The sequence below is a fragment of the Sceloporus occidentalis genome, unplaced genomic scaffold (genome assembly GCF_023333645.1).
Source record: "Sceloporus occidentalis isolate IW3139 unplaced genomic scaffold, rSceOcc1.0.p SCAF_193, whole genome shotgun sequence".
Taxonomy (NCBI): Eukaryota; Metazoa; Chordata; class Lepidosauria; order Squamata; family Phrynosomatidae; genus Sceloporus; species Sceloporus occidentalis.
The window spans coordinates 12,309-34,757 of record NW_028317173.1 but is presented as its reverse complement, the minus strand read 5'-3'; the positions used below and the strand labels follow the sequence as shown (position 1 = coordinate 34,757).

At 39.5% G+C, this 22,449-nt stretch overlaps 3 protein-coding genes and 1 non-coding gene across 4 annotated transcripts; 2 read left to right on the top strand and 2 right to left on the bottom strand.

Moving 5' to 3' along the window:
* The first annotated feature begins 529 nt into the window (after window positions 1-529).
* Window positions 530-1,486, top strand: LOC149278320 (olfactory receptor 5V1-like). Its single transcript, XM_089502093.1, has one exon. It carries the CDS (start codon window positions 530-532, stop codon window positions 1,484-1,486), a length of 957 nt encoding a protein of 318 aa, XP_089358219.1.
* A 2,323-nt stretch (window positions 1,487-3,809) lies between these two features.
* TRNAR-CCU (transfer RNA arginine (anticodon CCU)) lies at window positions 3,810-3,882 on the bottom strand. The gene has a single exon. It is a non-coding gene; the product is annotated as a tRNA-Arg (tRNA).
* A 6,442-nt stretch (window positions 3,883-10,324) lies between these two features.
* LOC149278318 (olfactory receptor 1f45-like) lies at window positions 10,325-11,269 on the top strand. The gene has a single exon (XM_089502092.1). The coding sequence runs from the start codon at window positions 10,325-10,327 to the stop codon at window positions 11,267-11,269; it is 945 nt and encodes a 314-aa protein (XP_089358218.1).
* Window positions 11,270-15,873: 4,604 nt separating this feature from the next.
* LOC149278317 (zinc finger and BTB domain-containing protein 45-like) lies at window positions 15,874-21,882 on the bottom strand. The gene is made up of 2 exons (XM_089502080.1): window positions 20,298-21,882; window positions 15,874-16,127 (listed from the first exon to the last, which is right to left on the bottom strand). Exons 1-2 carry the CDS (start codon window positions 21,880-21,882, stop codon window positions 15,874-15,876), a joined length of 1,839 nt encoding a protein of 612 aa, XP_089358206.1.
* Window positions 21,883-22,449: the final 567 nt, after the last annotated feature.

Sequence of the window (22,449 nt, the reverse complement as noted above, 5' to 3'; positions counted from 1 at the left end):
TAGTGATATATATATATATATATATATATAAATCACATTAATTACTTGTTTTATTTTGTTTCCTCATATGGTTTTTATACTCATCACTGTATCTATATCTGTTTGTTGTTGTGTGTTTTAACACTTCCCACTCTGTCTCTGTGAATACTTTAATAACACAATCTGATATTGTGCTGCTATTGTGCTCCTTGAAAACAGAATTTATTCAATTTTTTTTTTTTTTTAGGAATTTAACCCAATTAATTGATCTCAGCTTCTGACTATATCGATGTTTCAAATTGGTGAATTTCCAAAACTACAATAAATTTACTTTTAATTCACGTTATAACTTATTATCATTGTGAAAAAGTTATAAATCCTCCCGTGCGTTTGGATTTTTGTTAAAAAGAAATCACGATTCGCGTTAACCCCATGAAGTCTGGATGTCAACTGGAAGAATGAAAGGTACCATTATTTTTTCATTATTATTGATTTCTCGCAATTGGAATTTAACCATTTAAATACTGCATTTATTGTTTTATGTCCCCAGATGTCCGCTACTGAAATACTCCAAGCTGTAAATCAGACGGCAGTGAAGCATTTTATTCTACTTGATCTTTCGAAGGATTGGGTCGCTGCCTGCTTTATGTTTTTTTGCATCTACATCACGATACTTATAGGCAATATCTGCATTTTTACCATTATTAGAATTGATTCCAATCTGCACACGCCGATGTATTTCTTCTTAAGTAACCTTTCGCTTCTGGATATCTGCTATTCATCCGTCACGCTTCCGGTTATGTTATTCAACTGCCTTTCCAGGAACAGAAGAATTTCTTTTAATAAATGTATGGTTCAGCTGTATTTATTTGTGTCCTTAGGGGGTGCCGAGTGCATTTTGTTGGCGGTGATGGCTTATGACCGCTTTGTGGCTATATGCAACCCGTTGCGTTATACAATGGTAATGAGCAGCCATATCTGTGTCAGCCTGGCTGCGGCTTCCTGGCTCAGTGGCTTTTTAAACTCTGTTCTCCATACAATCATGACATCTAATCTCTCATTTTGTAGGCCCGATCAGGAAATTCGTCATTTTTTCTGTGACATACCACCACTTATACAGGCAGCCTGCAACCCCACACAAACCAGCAAAATATTGTTGTATGTTGTTAGTGTTTTTCTAGGTATAAGCCCCTTCCTTTACATTGTCATATCGTATTTTCATATTATCTCTACGATCATGAAAATAAGCTCGGCGGATGGGAGGTGGAAGGCGTTCTCCACCTGTTCTTCTCATCTGATTGTGGTGACTATGTTCTATGGAACGGCCAACTTAAATTATGTGGGTCCAACCTCGGCTTCTGCACTGGAAGTCGAGCAATTATGTTCCCTTTTGTACAGCACTTTAACCCCTCTTTTGAACCCTGTTATATACTGTCTAAGGAACAAAGAAGTAAAGGGGGCCCTGAGGAAAACATTCAGAAGAGTATATATTGGGACATATAAGTAACATTACAAGTTGCTTAAGGGTCCATATACCTTTCAAAGGCACAACGGAGCTAAGAAATGAAAATGATTCTGATACAGTTGAATATTATGCACTTCCATTATCCGGGGATTTCATAGAATTATAATAAAATGTATAAGTGAATAGGTAGCCTCCACGTGTCAGGCCGGCACTGATTAAACATATTCTACAAGATTCTCTGGCTGTGAAAAACAAAAATTACTACTTATGGTTGCCTTCCTTCTAGTGTCAAAGGCAAATTTCAAACAGAATTTGGTGCTCATCTCTTGGTTGCTTTCAGATTTTATAGTTATTATAAAGGTACAAATCTGTGATGCTCAATGCAGGGCCGGCCCAAGGCAAAATGCCGCCTGGGGCGAATTTTAAAATGCTGCCCCCCCCCCCTTATCTACCCTTCCTCTCCCTCCGTCCCTGCCGCCCCCCCCCCCCCCCCCTTGTACTTACCTTTCAGCAGTCCTGCGGCGAGTTTCCCTGTTCGGTCTCGGTGCCCCGGCTTGTAATGCTAAGCGCCGGAAATCTTCCTGCACTCAGCATTACAAGCCGGCACTGAGACCCAACAGGAAGACTCGCCGCAGAGGAGAGAGAGAGGGGCGCCGAGCGGGTACTGACAGCTTGGTAAACGAAAACCACTCGGCGCCCCTTTCTCTCTCTTTCACTTTAAAAAAAAAAAAAAAAAAAAAAGGGCTTGGGGCGGCAAAGTGCCACCCCTTCAAAAGTGCCCCCTGGAGCGGTTGCCCCACTCGGCTCCATTGTCGGGCCGGCCCTGGCTCAATGAGATTTTGGGTGACCAAACATCATCAGGCATTGCGTTAGGCTACATCTTCATACGAGCTTAGAAGTGAGATTAATATCAACAGTTACTAGGAATCCAAGGAATTCCACAGCTGGCTGATAATGGTTAAGGTTACTGTTATTAAAAGCCAAGGGTTGATCTAGGTCCGATCGATGTCTTCCTGACTTTCCGACTTTTCACCAAGCCATTAGTCAGCAGGTCAATTACAAAAGGTTACAAACACTCGACATGCGTTAGGAAGGGTCTCCACCAGTGGGAAATACATACGTATTATACTGGGCAAACTCAACTCTTCTTACGGGAGGTCACGATGGAGGTCACCAAGGTTGACCCATCACAATGCACAATGAAGTCAGCGAGTTAATTATGTCACCCCAACTCATGGTTTACTAAAGAGATACAAATCTATCTTGCTGGAGTGCAGTCACACAGAAACCATAATTCTGACAAATTATAAAAATCAACATTTTTGTTTAAGATTTATTCCCAGTTACCACTGAATTATGGCACTTTTTGCTATTCTTTATTCTTCTTGAAAATAAGGTCATGATTAAGAGAAATCACCTCAAACAAATGTAGTAGGATGGCTTTTAGCCAATAATCTGGAAATAAAAATAAGTATTACAACTGTTTCTTCTGTATCAGAACCAATGCTATTCTTTTTGCATAGCGTGTAAAATTGGAATAAGGGTAATGTTTGCTGAATGTGACTGAAGTCCTAATAAAATATTTTAAGGATTATTATACAAGTGCTCGTGTTTCCTGCAAATATGTTTATTAATAATAACACATACAAATACTTTATATAAATAAAAATATATTAAATATGTTAATATAATAGACATATATATATTATATATTTTAAAATATAAAAAATATTACATTATAAGTTAAGATATGTTATTTTCCACAGTTTAATACATTAAATAATATTCTACTTTTATTTTGGTAGAAAATAAAACCTTTAGAGAGGTATTCTTCAATGAAGTATTATTGTGACATTATCATTGCATTTTAGAGAGCTCAAAAATAGAAATAATGTTAAATTTGACAAGAAACAAAATTAACAATAACACATTTTAGACTGGCTGGTACAGAAGAAGAGGAGGGTGCTGGACGGGCAAGCTTACAGTCTATTTTAGGCCAATAAAATAGAGACTGAGAGAGGTACTTTGATTAATTTAAGGTATTATTATTATTATACTTTATTTATAAAGCGCCAACAGATTCCGCAGCGCTGTACAAGGTAAAAATGTTTACAGATAACGACAAGTACAAAATGACACCGCAGGAACTTACAATCTAGGTGGATAAGGGGTGAGAAACAGGAGGTGAGGACTGTGTGGTAGTGAATGATGTTAAGGGTTGTAAGTGGGTGAGAGAGAAGTTTTGATGTTTATGTCAGTGGTAGGCTTCCCTGAAGAAAAAAGTTTTTAGGGAGCGTTTGGAGGAGGGTAGAGTTGGTGAGAGTCGGACAGCACGGGGAAGGGAGTATTATTAAAAATAACCATGCACCCCAGATGGGACTCGAACCCACAATCCCTGGCTTAGGAGGCCAGTGCCTTATCCATTAGGCCACTGGGGCTTCTGTTAATATCCGGAAGATCTTAATTTGTAATAAAATATGGATCCATGGTTACAGGTAGGTTAATTATTTTAAGCATTGGTATAATTGCCAACTTTCCGCCCGACATGGTTTTTGTACATACCCATCAGCGGAACTGCCAACTGTCTGGATATTCATTGGGACAGTAGTCTTTTGACCAAGATAGGTGACAAATATGCATAGGAGTCACATCCCATTGTTATCTCCTGCCAGTCCTATGACTTGTTATTACATCATGAATACAAACATATCATATTGTGAAAGTCCACATACTTCTTTAATATGCCTATAAAACGGGGCTGAATAATCAACTTGGGGTGAGAAGATTCTAAAGAAAGTGAAATGCGAGGAGTTAATCTATAGCTCGGGGGGGGTTTAAAAGGACTGGCAGGTACCACATTTTTACTTGGAACCAGCAGCCACCATGTGGCCAACTATAAGATCACATTCCTTTGTGTACATTTAGCCACCTAAGCAGTTAAATGCTATCCATTTATTTATGTAAATTGTATTATCTAGTCAGGCACAGAAAAGTTCTACTCAGCAGTGCGTAGCATTTGCAAAGTTTATACGAATGTTGGCCAGCAGTGTGATGGTGCGGTCCAATGGATTTCCTCCATCGTCTTGGGCCAGTCAATGCTTTTCCACCATTATAAGGCATTTACCCTGCCTGTTCACTGACCAACTCAAACCTTAGTTTGTTTGAGAGATATACAATGGGTTCTGGCCACACTTGAAGAATATTGATAATATTGCAACCTTTGATTTGTTTTTCTAGTCGACGTTTGACCGCAAATCCTAGACTCCATATCACAGCAGAGTAGCAACTAGTCGAGTATCCATAGTCGATTATCCATCTAAATGGCAATTTATGGTTTTAGGGGTGCTGTGCCCCGACTACAAAAGATGAGAGGGACTTGATAATAATTATTCTTGAGGACATAAAGACAATGCAACAAAGCAGAAAACGCAAGCCGGGTGCTGGGTTGTATAGCGAGAGGCATTAATAGCAGGAAGACGGAGGTGGTTCTGCCGCTTTACAGATCCCCTTACCTAGAAATTTGCATGGTTCTGGAGACCCCATGACCAAGATAATATTGACACAATAAGTAAGTGGTATCAATAAGAAGGATGTCATAATTTACTTAACATTATATATTTCATTTGACAGTCCAATTTGGAGTATAACCAGGGCCGGCCCAAGGCAAAATGCTGCCTGGGGGGAATTTTAAAATGCCGCCCCCCCCCTTATTTACCCTTCCTCTCCCTCCATCCCTGCCGCCCCCCCCCATTATCTACCCCCCCCCCCCATATTATCTACCCTTCCTCCCCCCCCTTGTACTTACCTTTCAGCAGTCCTGCGGCGAATCTCCCTGTTCAGTCTCGGTGCCGGCTTGTAATGCTGAGCGCCGGAAATCTTCCGGCACTCAGCATTACATGCCGGCACCAAGACCGAACAGGGGGACTCGCCGCAGAGGAGAGAGAAAGGGGCGCCGAGCGGGTACTGACAGCTTGGTAAGCGAAAACCACTCGGCGCCCCTTTCTCTCTGTTTCGCTTTAGAAAGAAAGAAAAAAAAAAAGGGCTTGGGGCGGCAAAGTGCCGCCCCTTCAAAAGTGCCGCCTGGAGCGGCTGCCCCACTCGGCTCCATTGTCTGGCCGGCCCTGAGTATAACCAGTATATGACAATAAACGCAGCATTCTAAAGGTCACAATTAGCTAAGTAGAAGTCATTTGGTTAAACAAATACAAAGAATAAAATCTTTTATTTTATACAAAAATGAAGAAGCCACCTGCCTCTATAAACCCCACCAAATCTTACATATATCATTACTTGCTTGACCATAAAATAATGCCAAATCATGTGTTCCAAGACTTGTTTTGTATCAACAGCTAAAGTGATGTAATTAGAATTGTTTATAGTTGGTGACACAGGGGATCCATTAGTACTAACACAATTTAAAGATATTTTAACAAGGGCATATTTATTGTTTATGCTGCTTGACTTTTGTTTCATAATTAACTAAAGCAGCTGGGATTCATTAAAGTATTCAATGGTAAACATTGCTTTTAACAAACCGTTACAGTTAAGATTAATTAAAACAATTTTCAAACAATGTATTGACTGTTTGACTGTTGTGTGTTAAAATAGATTTTAAATATTTATAATAAATAAAATATATAATATATAGTCAACACAATCTTCACTCTAGTTCATCTAGTGTTTGATGGGGTTGAGGTCAGGGCTCTGTGTGGCCGGTCTTACCAACCAAACTCTCCCAACCATGTCTTTATGGAGCTTTGTGTGTTGGGGCGCAGTCATGCTGGAATAGAAAATGGTCTTCCCCAAACTGTTACCACAAACTTGGAAGCATCGCATTGGCCAAAATATCTTGGCATGCTGAACCATTAACAATACCCTTCACTGGTAGTAAGGGGCTCAACCCCTGATAAACAGCCCCAGACCATTATCCATCCCAACCAAACTTTACAGTTGGCACAATGCAGTCAAGCAGGTAACGTTTTCCTGGCATCCGCCAAACCAAGACAAGTAGAACCAAGACAACACCACGCCACTGAACACGTTTCCAGTGGCGGCACACTTTACACCACTCGATCCGATGCTTGGCATTGTACTTGCTGATGCTCAGCCATGGAAGCCCAATCTATGAAGCTTCTGCCGCACAGAGAATGTACTAGAACGAGAGTGTGAGAGATTAAGAGAGAGTCAAAATGGGTACACGGCCAACGAACTTCATTCCTGATTAAAAAAAATGTTTGGCCAACCCAAATGAGCAGGAAATAAAAAATTTCCCCCCAAAACTAATGGGCCAAAAAATAAACGAAAAATGTGTCACATGTCTAGCGTTTCGTTATCCTAAGGTTTGTTCCTGTCCCACTGTAAAGTCTATGCAGAATGCCATGCGTCACTCCATGTTTAGAACAGGGTCAACTTTCTTGGAGCAACTCTGAATAGACGTGAAAGGCATTACCATGGATGGAAGACTGGATGGAACATTGGATTATATATTCTAAATACTATGTATTTCCTCTACTCTTTCTCTGAATCTGGAAGATGCAACATTCCACTTGCAGTTCCCTAATATAAACGTATATTTTAATTACATCATTGCTATACACTAATAGCCTTCTCTTTGAGCACATTTTATTGTACATCCAGGATTTCTTTACATTCCGGTGCTCTTTTGTAGAAAAAATGAATTTTGTGCAGGCACCTTCCCTCTGTACACATGGTACCTAGCTCTTCAATGTTGATCTATAAACATCTTTTAGCAAGTGGTTTTTATGGATGAGATCTTAGAACACTGATGTTCAGGGGCATCTCTGGCAAGAAACGTGTAAATAATTAAAACTCCCTACCCAGAATTCAACCCCAATTTACTCATTACTACTATGGCTGAAAGAGGTTCCACCAAGGGAATAGTAACCAAAATATTAGATTTTTTGGTTGAAATGCCTACTTTCCTCACCAATAGGAGACTGGCATTCAAAGTTACTAAAAGTTCTGGATAATCAGGTCACAGATAGTTAGTGGAACGAAATCAGGATTGCAAGCAACTCTAGTAACCAGGCACAGACTGGCCATCGGGACAAATGCCTGGTGGGACGATATCCTTGATGCCTCCACTTATAAGACCTCCTCATGTGGTCGATCCAACACTTCATCATGTGATACCTGCTAGATACATGCAGCTGCGGATAGAAGGTATCGCACAAGCCACTGGCCTTAAAGTGCCAGGATCAATTTTCCCCCCCATTCTGTGTCTGCTGGTAACAGAGAAGTAACTGTCCGGTGACAATCAGCCAGATGGCGGCTCATAATGTCATATAGATGAGACATATTTCAAATGCATATATATTTATTTTTTTTACTGATAAGCAGAATTACTGTAATCACTAGAATGTTAAAACAATTTATAGATAGTTTTAACTTCTTGTTGTCTTCGTAATACGCACATTCTAAAGGTTGGCGACTATATTATTCCACCAAATGTACAAGAGGTTTGTTTCAGCCACGGGATAGATTATCGGAGGGACATTCTCAGCTCTTTTGGTTAATCAGGCCACATCAGAGTGTTCTTTTGTGTTGCAGCACCGTGGTTCTGTTGTGGGCCGTGGAGATAAGAGCTGCACACAGCCCCGTGGAGATACAACAGAAAAACAGCCATCATGTATTTGACATAAAGTTAAACAACACGGCTGCTCTTATAGCTAAAAGCGGCAACGCGATCTTAAACTATAGCTCTTGTCTACCTTGGGAAAATCATCTGGTGATTAAAGAAAAGTTAAGGGCTGTAATGTTTGCTTCACTGATCCTTGTTGAACCATTATGGTCCAGAATGTGGAATATGGAACATAGAATTGCTTAATTCACTGTCCACTGGGCTAAATATCCCTATTTTAATTAATTTGTGGAGATTGCCCACTGCCACCTTTCCTTGGGTCCTTCTCCTGGGTCTAGGCAATAATAAAAAATACACACTTAGTGGTGGGCTGAGTGATAGATGGATATATAGTGGGACGGAATCCCCAATATTTAAGCCTTAGGTGTTTTTTACTGGGTATGCGCTGAATTCCTGCTTTGTTTCGGGCAATAATGAAACCAATGTAAACTTGCTCTGCAATCCCATAACTGAATTGTTTTCTGACCATCCTGGTTGCGGCCTTATTTTTTGTCCTTGGTTTGTTTTCTGACATTGATTGCTGCCTGCGCTGACCATCAAATCTATTGCGAATTGAATTTGGTTCCAGTTTTCCAGCCTACAAGAATTTGTAGTTGTAAAGCCGGTTGAATCCTTTGACATTATATAAATTCTCATTATTATTATTAATAATAATAATAATAATAATAAACAATAATCCCTCAGGATCATAGTTGATAAATTATAGTAAACAGCAGGTTATCTGCTTACATCCGCAGGGATCTGTACTCTTGGGAAGTCACAAGCAGTCGGTCTCTTCACAGTCATCCCTTGGGATTATTTTATTCCTCTAATAAGGACCGGTAGAAAAACAGAATTGATAGATCCTGCCTTATCATTATTCAATAGAATACTCCGCTTCTATTGCCACAAAACCACTGCAACTTACTGCCGGCAGCGACAAAGCAAGTTATTGAAGCGTCTTATCTTAGAAACGCTTATTTGTTGTTGTATTTTTGTTAACTTTATTTTTATATAATAATGAATTAGTGGTCATTCATAAACATGTTTAATATTTAATAGGTTATCCTTGTTTATGAAAAAATACTCTTTTTAAAGAAAAAAAAAGCTAGTGATCAGAGACCATGTTTCCTACACTCCAGGCCTGGACTGGCCCTCGGGCACACTGGGCAGAGCGGGTGCTGCAGTGTGTATATGTATAAAAACATAACATGCGCCCAGTCATATCCAGCCACTGGCCACACTTATGCCATTAGGTGGCCACCGGCCTTAAAGTGCCAGGGCTACACCGATATCACCTGCCCAACCATGTGAAGATTCAGCACTGAACACATCTAATTTTATATATTTCTATTCATTATTGTTAACAAATATTATGAACACAGTTTTTGAAGAAGAAATATGTTAAAAGGCTAGTATGTTTTCATTTTCCACATTTTATTTCACAAAAAAAACACTACCTCTTCATGAACTTGATACAATATTGCTGTTATTTGATGTGACCTCATCGTAGAAAGTAACATTAATTAAGAACGGCGATGTACAGATGAGGATTCGGTTCTAGCTTCCAAGAATTTGAACATTTTGTTTTATTAATTCTTAAGTAAGTTTTCCATTTAACCAAATAACTTAAGTTCTACTTATCATGGAAGCAAAAAGTCGGCCTGTAAGTTCTACTATTTATTATTTCTACAGAGGTCAGGAAAGGGATAACTTCTCTTCCGGTGCGGAGAACTTTTGTTTCTTTTTCAACAGGGCAATTAGAGCAAAAACATACGGCACATACGCATTCACAATAAACTCACAATAATGTACATTTTAACAGCAGAAATGTGTTTATAAATGATGTGAACATACATCAGTCATTCCTACCCTTATAATCTTACTCAGTTACATACATATCACTAGGTAACAAAGTCACATAGAAAGTATTGGTCATTGAACTGGGTACAGTAACGTAACAGGACAGGTTTACATAGAGAAAAGGCTCTCAGATTGTGACATTACATATCTTTGGCATATACAAGTTATACATGTGATGTATATACATAAGTGTATCTGTAAGATGTTTAATGCTTTCCGTCTTTATTTTATAGACAAGTCTGGCAGCGTCCATGCATCTTATAAATCCATCAACGCCTACTGGAGTATAGCTATGGGGGTTCCAGTTCAAGACCGAATCCCAGAGAGTAAAAAACCTACAGTATAGAATATTTCTGCACATTGATGAATTTTCAAAAATGGAAAACGACAATGAATCATCGTCCAGGTATTTTCGACTCCAAGGGCTTTCAGGAAACCCTCAGATTCAGGCTTTCATGTTCTTTTTGTTTTTAATAATCTACCTTCTAACTCTTGTGGGAAACTCCGCCATTGTGGCCAGCCTACAGCTGAATCCAAACCTTTGCAGCCCAATGTACTTTTTTCTAGGTCAGCTGTCTTTCTTAGACATGTGCTACGTCACAGTGACCATCCCCAAGATGCTGGACAACCTTCTTTTGGGAAGTCAGGTGATCTCTTATAGCGGCTGTTTCACCCAACTTTTTTTCTTCATTTCATTCGGCCAATCCGAGAGCTTCCTACTAGCTGTGATGGCTTACGACCGCTACGCAGCCATCTGTCACCCGCTACACTATGCGGACATCATAAGTCAAAGGGTTTGTATCCAGCTCACTGTGTTCTCCTGGCTGACAGGCGTTTTGAACTCGGTCCTCCATACCGGTTTGGCAGCTCGCTTATCATTTTGTTCATCGCACGAGATTTCACATTTCTTCTGTGACATAACACCTTTGCTAAGGATCTCCTGTGTCAGCACCTTTGTCAACGAAGTCGTAATATTTGTAGCAGGAATCTTCGTGGTGTTCACACCATTCCTATGTATTCTAGTCTCCTACGTGCACATCATCATAGCAATCCTTATGATCCCATCAGCCAAAGGTCGGCAGAAGACTTTCTCCACCTGCAGTTCACATCTCGGGGTGGTCTGTATGTTCTACGGTACAATTCTACTAATGTACATGCGACCTGTATCTTACTCCCAAGACCATGATAAAATATTTGCTGTGTTGTACACCTTTATCACACCCTTACTAAACCCATTTATATACGGCTTGAGGAACAGGGAGATTAAGGAAACTTTCAAAAAGAGTAATTGGAAAGCATTATTAGTGGTTCGCACTTATTAAACGGTCAAAAACTGGAAAAATTACACACTAAATCCAAAGAACACAGTTTATTTTAAATTAAAATTCAAAATTACTTAAAAAGGATGCTATGACACATAAGATTCCCAGATGCCGCACAGAACAAAGTAACTTTCAGGCCATGTGGATATTTTTGCATGCCGGCTAAATGATTATAACACTCACGATCACACTTTATCACTTTATGCCAGTCTCTTCTATCCGTCCAAGAAAGGAAACACGCGGTTCTCATGGTTTCCTTGAAACATTCTCACACCTCACTGACACTCACTGGAAGAATCTTAGAATTGCTCATCTCGCCTCAGATACAGCCATAAAAACATTCCCTTTTCCACAATAGATGTTGTAAGTTACACATCAAATCACATTTTTAAAGCAAACCCCTAAATTTCAGTTGAAAGTCTTTGCCCGTTTCTGATATCTTGTAGTGGGTGAAATACAGTAAAGAGTAACAAACTTGCACGATCTCAACATTTTACATACCATGACACCAACAACAACACAGACACTTTACATTTTAGGAAATCGTTTTATTTGACAACTGGTTATACTGTTATTTTGCGAACATTAAAGAAAAAAAAATACGGAAGCGACAGAAAACACTTGGCCTACCTAGACTGCTTGATCCGAACTACGATTGTAACAAAGACTGTTATCTAATAAGCATACCAAAGCGTGAAAGAGTCACCAGTCTACACGATTTTTTTATCAGAACAGCAAGCAAATGTATAGATCAAAAACTGAAATGAGGGTTTTAACCATAAAACCATTGGCTCCTGTCCTTTTTGGCATCACCAGGTATATTCTCCTTCAATACCGGATAATACAGAAATGTAACAGGTACCGTGCCTACATTACACAGGAGAGGAACCAAGAGCAATACAAGATTTTTGATCTAAACACATTCGCTGGGAAAATGTATTATTTTTCCTTTTTTTTTTTTTTCTTTTTTTTTTTTTTAACTCCACTCTTTTGAACCAAACATCACTGAACCGTGTGACGGGTTACCTTTGATCACTAAATACCAGATGCACCAAAAATGGTTAAGCATTTAACATACTGTGTTTTATATACATTTATCAATCCGTAAATCGCGGAGGACAAGAGAAAAACAACAAAAGCTGATGCCAGACCTCACTGCGGGTTTATTAAAAGGTGAAAAACTTGAGTGAATGGAATATTGTATGAAATGTCTTCCTCGTAAAAAATAAAACAGCCAGAACTTATATTTTTCATGGAAAAAAAAAAAAGATGCGAATTTGGTTTCATCCCCAATAATGTGGCATTCTATGTGGCATTTCTAAGAAAAATGCCTTTTTATTAGCACCTTCCCTTTTTCACCTCTTAATAAAATTTAACCAGCAGGCAATACTAATGCAAAGATATTGTTCCCAATGCCTATGTAAAAAAAAATTAAAAAAATTACAAATATGAAAATGCTTGTTTCTCTGGATTTTTTTTAAACAGCTATTGTACATGCAACACACGCTAACCCTGTTCAGAGAAACGGCTACATTATTTAATGAGTAATATTAATTATATTAAATATATGTTAAGGGCAGATCGACACAAGAGAAGTGAGGACTACAGTTTCCGCTGGTTATAGATGTAAGGTGTACCTCGTTGATAAACAATTAACATACGAAACGTTGGGGAAACTTGGTTCTATGCCCCTGGATGACATATACACAACCATAACTTACAATCACATCTACAATTATAGGCTCCAGCGGTATATGTAACTAAACATTTTGATACGATTCCCCATACATTAGCCTTTGTCAGTGACAGGGGGTACAAAGAGCTAGAATAAGGGGAATAAAAGGATTCCCATCATTTTACTTGAAATCTAGCGGCTTGCGATCCAGTCATGCAGCCCAATATGCAAATGATCCACAACAATGGAGAACCTCTAAATTTGCATGTCAGTGAAATATATTGAAAAAGAATATTGAAAAAAAAAAAAACTTAAACAGTTTTATTCTTCCTGTATTCGCAATTCTGCTGGCATCGCACACAGCTTGGTTTTAAGCTCCTATAAACCGGACCAAATACAGTTTAATTCACAAGTTGTTTTCATATATAACATGTGTTATAATAAGACTTATCTGTTATAGAAAGTGTATTTTTTTTTTTCTGTTAAAAGGGCTATTCAGAAAACGCTGCAGTGCAATGTTGCTTGAATGCGGTGAGAGAGGCCCAAAAAAAAATGGCCAGAAAATTAATCTGATATACAAAAATAAATAGAAGTAAAATATAATATGAAACGTATCGAACTTTCAACTTGTTATTATTTATAAATACATCCAAAAGTAAAACAATTATAAAGCAGGTGACATTTTAGCAAACACTCTATATTAGTGTCATGTTGCCAGCAAACCACACACATTTATTATTACAAATTCAAAAACTTTTTCTTATAAGATGGTTAAATACAATATTTACAAGGCCCGATAATTAAGGTTTAAAAGCAACAAGACAGACGGATAAATAAAATTATATTATTGCCAATGTTTGTTGGGGGGCGGTATAAACTACTATCTGAAATTCTGTACCGGCTGTCTTCTAGAGGCCCTCAAATGTATTTAGGTTTTTGGACAGATGCAAAATCCCATTGATTGCATTAAAGGGACACTCCAGCCATCATATGTACTTTAATAGATAAGACTTTTTAAATTAATAACCCTCCCTCCATTTAATACATGGAGGGACTTATCGGCGTTACCCCTATGCATTTGAACTGTGTCCTTACCCCTCTTTTCCTCCTCACCATTGTACATACGTGGTTATAGTCATCTCCAGACAGCTTCACCTTTGGTACGTGCAAGAGATCCCAGGAGACCCCCACGTGCATGCACAGAACATTCTACCATTGTGTTCAATGGTATTGCTTTCCTGCCAGTGGTTGTCGGTTGTCTCTGTTAGTCAATTTGTTATGTTACATACTACTTGTTATGTCCTATCTACCCATTGTACAGCGCTATGGAATTTGATGGCGCTATATAAAACAATAAATAATTATAATAATAATAACCCGACAATCAGACAAACAAAGGAAGGGGACAGTGTGCTGCAGCTTCTTCAAAAAGTAAATGCCTTTTTTTTTTTTACTTTCAGCTAAATAATACATATCATAATACTACGCAATACTTTCATAAGCGTTCTTCATTTGTGGGGCTACATTGAGCACTGGGGTGTCCCTTTAACTATGCATTATGTTAGGACAACTTGGCCCTTCCTAAAGAGAAGACTAGACCGTACTACATGGCTAATATGGCAAGGTAAGATTTCTCAACATCTCACTTTTTAGTGAATAAACCCACCAGCCTTTCTTATCTCTCAACAAATGCCAGGACACCAATTACAACTAAAATGATTGCACCTAAAACATTATTTTTGGCCAGTGTCCTGGAGCAACATATTAATCCATGTTAAGGGCATTTTAGCCAATCACACCATGATGTTCTTTGGTTTGAGGAACAAAAGAATGTACTTTTTTTTTTTTTAAGCAAAAATAACTTCTTGACTGACAGAAAGTTCTGCAACACGTGCAGAATGTGTTCAAATTTCTTCTGGATGAGTTCTTCAAAAGACCAAATTACACAGGGCTAATTCTTTGGTATTTAGGGAGGGAAGCAATTATATATATTTTTTTTTGTTAAATATGTAAAAAGTGATAAAATTGAAATAGGTGGAAATTATTAGCAGCTTTGGGCAAAAACACCTGGGGATTAATAAACATAGCAGGTCATTATCGGAAACTTCTGTGTTAATGGTCACAACTGTACAATACCTGACGTATTCTATCTCTAAGCCATGGATATCGTGGTCCCAACACAACAAAAATGCACCGTTAGACCATCAGGACCCACGTTAAAAGTCAGTAAGTCATTTTCTTGTTCATTTTAAAGGCTAATTCTTAAGTAGGTCTAGAATTGCCCAGACTGGTCTGGAATTTACAGGTATATTTAACAGACTTCTCTTCCATGGACTCCAGTGAAACTCTTTCTTCTTGATACCAAAGTGCCAACTTGAGCTTAATGCAAATGATGCAATAAGTGAGACTTCTGGACGAGACAGTAGAAGATATATGGGTTATTTTTTTTTCTTTACCATGGAATGCAGATCCACCAGTCTTGCTTTGAAACCGATGCCCCAGGTTCACCTTTGTAAACACAAAGCTAGAGTTTCCTATGCACAAGTGCTTTGCACTACAAACAATGACTTATTTTGACAATAAACACCGGACCGCAAACCAAACAGATCATGCTAAATGATCAACGCTCGACCCTGTTCTTATGATACACTTAAGTTTCTGCTTCGCTAGATTATATTACTTCTGGAAACCTTCACATGCAGCGCACTTTGTACTGTAACAAAAAGACAAGTATCTCAAGGACACAATACTGCAGGTTAAAAAGAAACGTCTTTGTATAAAATGGGTGAATAAACAGACGACCCACTACTTTATCATGCTTTTTTTTCCCACCCCTTAAATGCCAATTCGGCAAAGTGGCGGCGGGTGACACTTCTGGCGACATTTAGTGTTATTGCTTACGCCAAGATGAAAAGGAAAATACTGGTGCTCATGCTGTATGAGTAGCAATGTGTCTTTCCAGAAGAGTGCGGTGTGAAAAGTACTTATTGCAGAAGCAGCACTGGAAACGCTCCGGGCGGTGGGTGCGCATGTGGACGTTCAGAGAGCTCTTCTGGGTGAAGCGCTTGCAGCAGATCGAGCACTGGAAAGCGCGCACGCCTGTGTGAGTGACCATATGCTTGAGCAGGTAATCTCGTAAGGAAAAGGATCGCCAACAGATGCTGCACTGATGAGGCTTCTCGCCTGCAGGCAGAAGGGAGAAAAAAGGGTTAAACGGGCAGCTGTAAAGTGATCATTTTAGCCGTATTGCTCATCCCATACAGGAACGGCGGCGATTCCCGAACTTTACGCCAACCAAGCAGCAGTGGCGCGGTACAATACGAGCAAGAGAAGTTGCCACCAATGATCCAGAATAACAGGGTACAGGCCTAGTGCTTCGTTTATATTTTGGGACGACATTTCAGGAGACAGGAGTCGGGAACTTGGTCTATTTTTACCACTGATGTTTAACGCAGAAACATAGAATTTGATGGTCGATAAGACCCATTCCACTCACGTAGTCTGCCCCTTTTTCCTGATGGAAAGACCCAGACCTTAATCAGTCCTTGGTCTCTCCGTACATCCAGGAGCCATATGTTATATACTATGCATGTTTGGGTCCCTCAGGGTATCGGCCTCTACAAACTCTGATTAGAAAGGGTTTTACAGCATCTACCCCCTCAGTAAACTTCTTTACATTACATCCTAATATTTGACTCGCTGGTTTTGGGTTATGGCCTCCTGTTTTAACATTTCTCCACCGAAATAAACTTTCCTCCTTTACTTTGTTAAATCCCTTTGTGTATTTAAATGTTTCTATTACATCTCCCCTCAAAACCTTAATATGTTTATTTCCACATCCCAACTGGCTTATTTTACACCCAGATAGCGCTGAGATTATTGTGTATAATACACGTGTATAGCCACGTAGGCGACCTACGTGGCTTTGCACCGGTTTTTGGTCAAATGTCATCTGCAATTCTGTAAATATGCCTTGTTGACTGTATACATTAAACAAAGTTTTGGGGAAAACAACAAGCGGAATGCCTGTCCCTTTAAGATGTTTAATGTAAACAATGTTTGTTTGCTTTAAACTTATAGAAAAACAAAGGAATGTATAAACACTAAGCATACATAACCCAAATACCTACCAAGGCCGTTTTTTTTGTTTTGTTTTTCCTTCAAATAAAAAATAAAGCAGAAAAAAAAATAAACACAAATATAAAGAAGCCTGGGGAAGAGGAGAACAATGACATGTAAATGAAAGTTGATTTTTAGCTAGCGGGAGCAAAACAGTGGAAATATTTATACTGCCGAGATTCGCAACGTTAAGTCCAACAGAAAAAAAAAAAAACGTATTCTATTTTAAGCCGAGTAATGCACTGGAACGGGGCCGTTTACACCGTTATAGCTTTGCTATGGTTAGAGGGAAGCGGTGTTTATTCTAGTCTACAGAACGTAAAAAATAATTCAGTAACATAAGCGCAACAATCAGTCTGTGGAAGCAGGTTGTTTTAAATAAGACGTTAAAGTTAATTCGTCCTGACTATACGGGGCGAGGGTCATTACTCCAAGATGTTACTGGGAGGTTCCATACTAGTATAGCGGCATCGAAAGACTGCAAGAAGGAAAGAAGTTGGAGGTATTTGTGCCGCCGTCATCAGGTCTGTCCTGCTAGATGCTGATATGAGGCCAGAGTCAAAGAATTCACTCTCGCTGCAAGAATCCTCTAAACCGGAGGCCAGAGATATGAAAATTATAGATCTTCAAGCCTGAAATTCCAACTACGGGATTTGTGTTTCTGTAGCTAGACCGGCTTTGACTATTCCTCGTTCAGCTTCTGAAAACCTCTTTTTTACACGAATACATGGTAAACATAGAATTTGCCCATGTTTCCTCATGTAGGGACCCAAACCTTAATCAGTCGTTGGTCTCGTCCTAGATTCAGGAGCCATATGTCTATCCCATGCATGTTTAGTTTCCCTCTACGTATTACCCCATATCACTTCTGCTGGGAGGCTGTTCCACTTATCCACCACTCTTCCGGTAAAGTAAAAACGGCCTTAAAAATACATCTAAGCCTCCTCGTTTTAAATCATGACCTCTTGTTCTAACATTTCCTATTTTTTTTAAAGAAAAGCCACTTAAAGGAGACATTGTTATTCTATTACTGAACACACGTCATTAGGGGGAGAATGTGTGTATGTGGGTAAGTAACTGGCTCAGTGATAGGAAACAGAGGGTGGTTATTAATGGTACATACTCTGAGTGGGTGACTGTTGCTAGTGGGGTACCACAGGGGTCAGTTTTGGGTCCTATTATTTTTAATATATTTATTAATGACCTTGTAGAGGGATTGCATAGTAAAGTATCAATCTTTGCAGACGATACTAAGCTCTGTAACGTGGTTAACACAATAGAGGACAGCGCACGATTACAAATGGATCTGCATAGGTTGGAGGCGTGGGCTGGGATGTGGCAGAGTAGGTTCAACACAGATAAATGTAAGGTTATGCACATGGGGAAGAAAAATCCAGGCTGGGAATATGTATTAAATGGGAAAACACTGGGGACGACTGACATGGAAAAGGACTTAGGAGTTTTAGTTAACAGTAAATTTACCTGTAGCGACCAGTGTCAGGCAGCTGCTGCTAAGGCAAATAAAATCATGGGGTGCATCAAAAGGGGCATAGATGCCCACGACAAGGAAATAATTCTACCCCTGTACAAGTCACTAGTCAGACCACACATGGAATACTGTGTACAGTACTGGGCACCAGTGTACAAGAAAGATATAGTGGAGCTGGAGAGGGTTCAAAGACGGGCAACCAGAGTAATAAGGGGAATGGGAGGACTACAGTACCCAGAAAGATTATCAGAATTATGGTTATTTAGTTTGGAAAAAAGACGGCTTAGGGGGGACTTAATAACTATGTATAAATATATAAGGGGGCAGTACAGAGATCACTCCCAGGACCTATTTATACCCAGGACTGTATCTATAACAAGGGGACATCCTCTACGGCTGGAGGAAAGAAGGTTTCTACACCAGCACAGACGGGGGTTCTTTACAGTAAGAGCGGTGAGATTATGGAACTCTCTGCCAGAGGAAGTGGTGATGGTAAACTCAATAAAAGAGTTCAAAAGGAGCCTGGATGTGTTTCTTGAAAGCAATAATATAACAAGTTATGGATATTAGATTAATAGGGACAGAACGTTGATCCAGGGATTTATTCTGATTGCCATATTTGGAGTCGGGAAGGAATTTTCCCCCTGGTATGGGCAATTGGCATCTGCTTCATAAGGGTTTTTTTGCCTTCCTCTGGATCAACACAGTAGGGACACAATATGTATATAGGTTGAACTTGATGGACTTTGGTCTTTTTTCAACCTTATGAACTATGTTACTATGTTACTATGAACTATATAGGAGCAGCAGTAACCTTTTTTTTTTTTTATGACAAGGTAATATTTGGCTCTAAAATTCTAGGAAACTGAAATCAGCAGCCAATAATATCCGAATCATTTAAACAAGTAAATGATAGTAAATCCAATTCTAAATACAGAACGACAGATACCGTACATTTTGCATTACTGCGTTCATCTTTATATACAGTACATAGCAACACATGGGAAACCTGACTATACTAATGCAAATACTGTCCTTGAAGTAAACTGCTCACAAACCAAATTAACCGCGGTAATAATAACAACTCATACAAACATGCTATATAAGGCAGTCCTGCTGTTCCTTCTATTCCAGAGTAATGCACCGGAATCTAAACTATTTTCTAAATACGATGTTCTAAAATTACATGAAACCTTATACCATCAACAGATAAAGAAGGCGAACTTGGCCTCACTTCTGCCTAATACACAGACATCATTGTCTAGCTATCCGCCTTTACCTTTACCCAGTGAGCACAGAATTCAGGAGACTTAATATAATTCCTGCAACATATTAAGGCTCCAAAATAAACTTGAGATATAGTAGCAAATATTAAAAAGTTGATTGATTTCTAAACTGGAATGTTTTGTTTAAATGTAAAATAAAATAAATAAAAAAACAAACAAACCGCATCCTGTTTGTACGCGGCAACAATTATTTGCAACTGAAATTTCAGATCAGGTTTTTGGGTATTTTTTAAACGATGTATATGGAGGATATAGTCTTCTAGAACCTGAGTGACCTCTTCTCAAAATCAATGCACCGCTTGAGAAACCCAAGAAGACAGGATATCTCAAAAGGTCACTGCCAGTGTTTTACCAAAATTCAAATACAATATAAAAAGGCGTCATTAAAGTTGAAGACTATGACCTACATAAGGCAAGTTAATCAAGTATTTATATCCCCATGAAAGGTTTATATCGTACCTGAATGGATAAACATGTGTTTGGTATAGTTCTTTCTAGAGCTGAAGGTTTTCTGACAATGGCTGCAGACGTAGGAAGGTTCTGGGTTACGCGACGGGCCGGGTCTCTGGGGCGATTCACTTTGCACAGTCCCCGGCAGCAAATTAGAGTTGAGTTGCACAACGTTTGCAGATCCTTCTTGTTGGACGCTAAAAAAACCCTGTGTGACGTTAGTCTGAACGTGGTTGGGGTGCGTCAAGTGAAACTGGAAGATACTCGAGGTGCTTGTTGCGACCGCTGCAGAGACGGAATTATTTTTCATTTCTCTAGGGACAATTGAAGTCACAAAAGGAAGACCCCTGGATTCAGACATTCGAGCATTAAATGGAGGGCTTGATTTAAAATCTGAACTTGCAACCACGGCCAAATTCCGTAGGCTTGAACCATCTAAGCTGCAGTCTGATCGAAATTTTTCCGTTGTATTCTCCAACGTGTTCTCACGAGCTCCTTCAGAAATATTCTCTTCGTTCTGCCAAGGCGGGATAAACGTTTCAGAGAATACATCCTGGTTAGTAAAGAAATCCGGTCCCTCAGCGTTAAACTCCACGATTTGGCCAGAAGAGTCTTTTCGGTCGACCGTCTCCACACAAACTTTATTATCTGGACTTCTTTCTTTCTCATTTTCCCCACAGCTGGGAAAACCTCCACTGCATTCACTGTAAGCAGCACTCTTCTCCTCATCGTCTCCTCCTTCTCTTCCACTGCACTCACCTTCCTCCTCATCCTCCTCTTCATCTTTGATTATCACAGGTGCAGAGTCAGAAAGCTGAAGGCGGACTGGTTGACGCTGCTTGCGGCTGTGACAGGTCTGTGGAGCCTCTGACTGTGGCAAGTATGTTGGTTGCAGAGCGTCACTCTCTGGTACCGGCTCAACATCGGACACAGTTATCTCCCTCGCTTCAGGCAACTGTCGCTGCTGAGAAGACAACATGTCCCGTAATTTGTACCGAATTTCTGAGGCACACATTAACTTGGGTGCTTCACCAACAGCCCCCATTTGAGAAACGATGGCCATTTCGTTTCTCAAAGCAGAAGGGATACTACCAGACTCTCTTAGACCTATTCCCGAAGAACAATCCATATTCTTGGCTGATTGGTCTTGTAGTTTGCTAATGGATGACCTGCCTTGTGATCCACAGGATGGCATAGCACCAGCAATGGTCCCTTGTTTAGACCTGCTCTGAGATATTATTTGTGTGCACTCATCTATGACCGTTTTGATCTGTAGTATGCTGGCTGCTGTCAAGATTTGTAAAGCCTCAGACTGGGCAACAACCAGGGAGCCGCTGTACATAAATTCCACCAATTGTTGGACAACTTGGGTGGGTACCACTGGTGGAACCTCAATCTCCGAGTAACCCAGGAGGAGCTTGTCGTGAAAAAAGGGGCTACCGGCTGCCAAAACACAGCGGTGAGCTCGCAAAGTTGCATCGTGAATGTGTACAGTTACATCGCAAAAATGGCCACCCAAGCGCTGTGCATTAAGCGTCTCCAAGAGAGACTTGCTGAAGTTCTGTAAGTGGATATAATGCACGGCATCAACCATTGTTCCAGTTGTAAAATCTCCTACGGGGAGAAAAAGAAAAAGAGATTTGGAGCGTCACTCAAAAGACAAATACCCCTAAAATCATAGATGTTTCTAATATGATTAGTATGACAATAACCTAAAATATCAATGTATGTTCAGAACGAGAAGGAATAGAATGTGGATTGTACCAGTGCAGACATGCGATTACGTTTAAGCTGCCTTAAGCTACATTTAACATACCTTCATTATTTAATCAATGGCCCCATGCCAGAATTCTCCCACAGTATGAAATGTCGATTATAACAGAGCTATAACTTAGCTGAATTTTCATTTTTAAATGCTTGTAAAACAAACTAGAAATTTTTTTATTAAAAAAGAAAAAAAAAAGATAAATGACTTTCATCCACTCACTCGAGAAGAAAAACTGATGTATTGCGCAAATGCCTCATTAAAAAGTTTACTAAACTGCGCCTCAGCACTGAAATTCTTTGGATCCTTGGACTGTTAACCCTAAATCTTACCTCCTTAGGATGGCACATTAACACACAACCTGCATAAAACACAACAGTCTCAATACTATACATA

Excerpts from the sequence above, each read along its gene's own strand:
- LOC149278320 (XM_089502093.1), top strand. The coding sequence starts at position 530 with ATGTCCGCTACTGAAATACTCCAAGCTGTAAATCAGACGGCAGTGAAG.
- LOC149278318 (XM_089502092.1), top strand. The coding sequence starts at position 10,325 with ATGGAAAACGACAATGAATCATCGTCCAGGTATTTTCGACTCCAAGGG.
- LOC149278317 (XM_089502080.1), bottom strand. The coding sequence starts at position 21,882 with ATGGTTGATGCCGTGCATTATATCCACTTACAGAACTTCAGCAAGTCT. Across the intron at positions 16,128-20,297 it reads ACACATGTTTATCCATTCAG|GCGAGAAGCCTCATCAGTGC; the intron begins GTACGATATAAA and ends TTCTGCCTGCAG.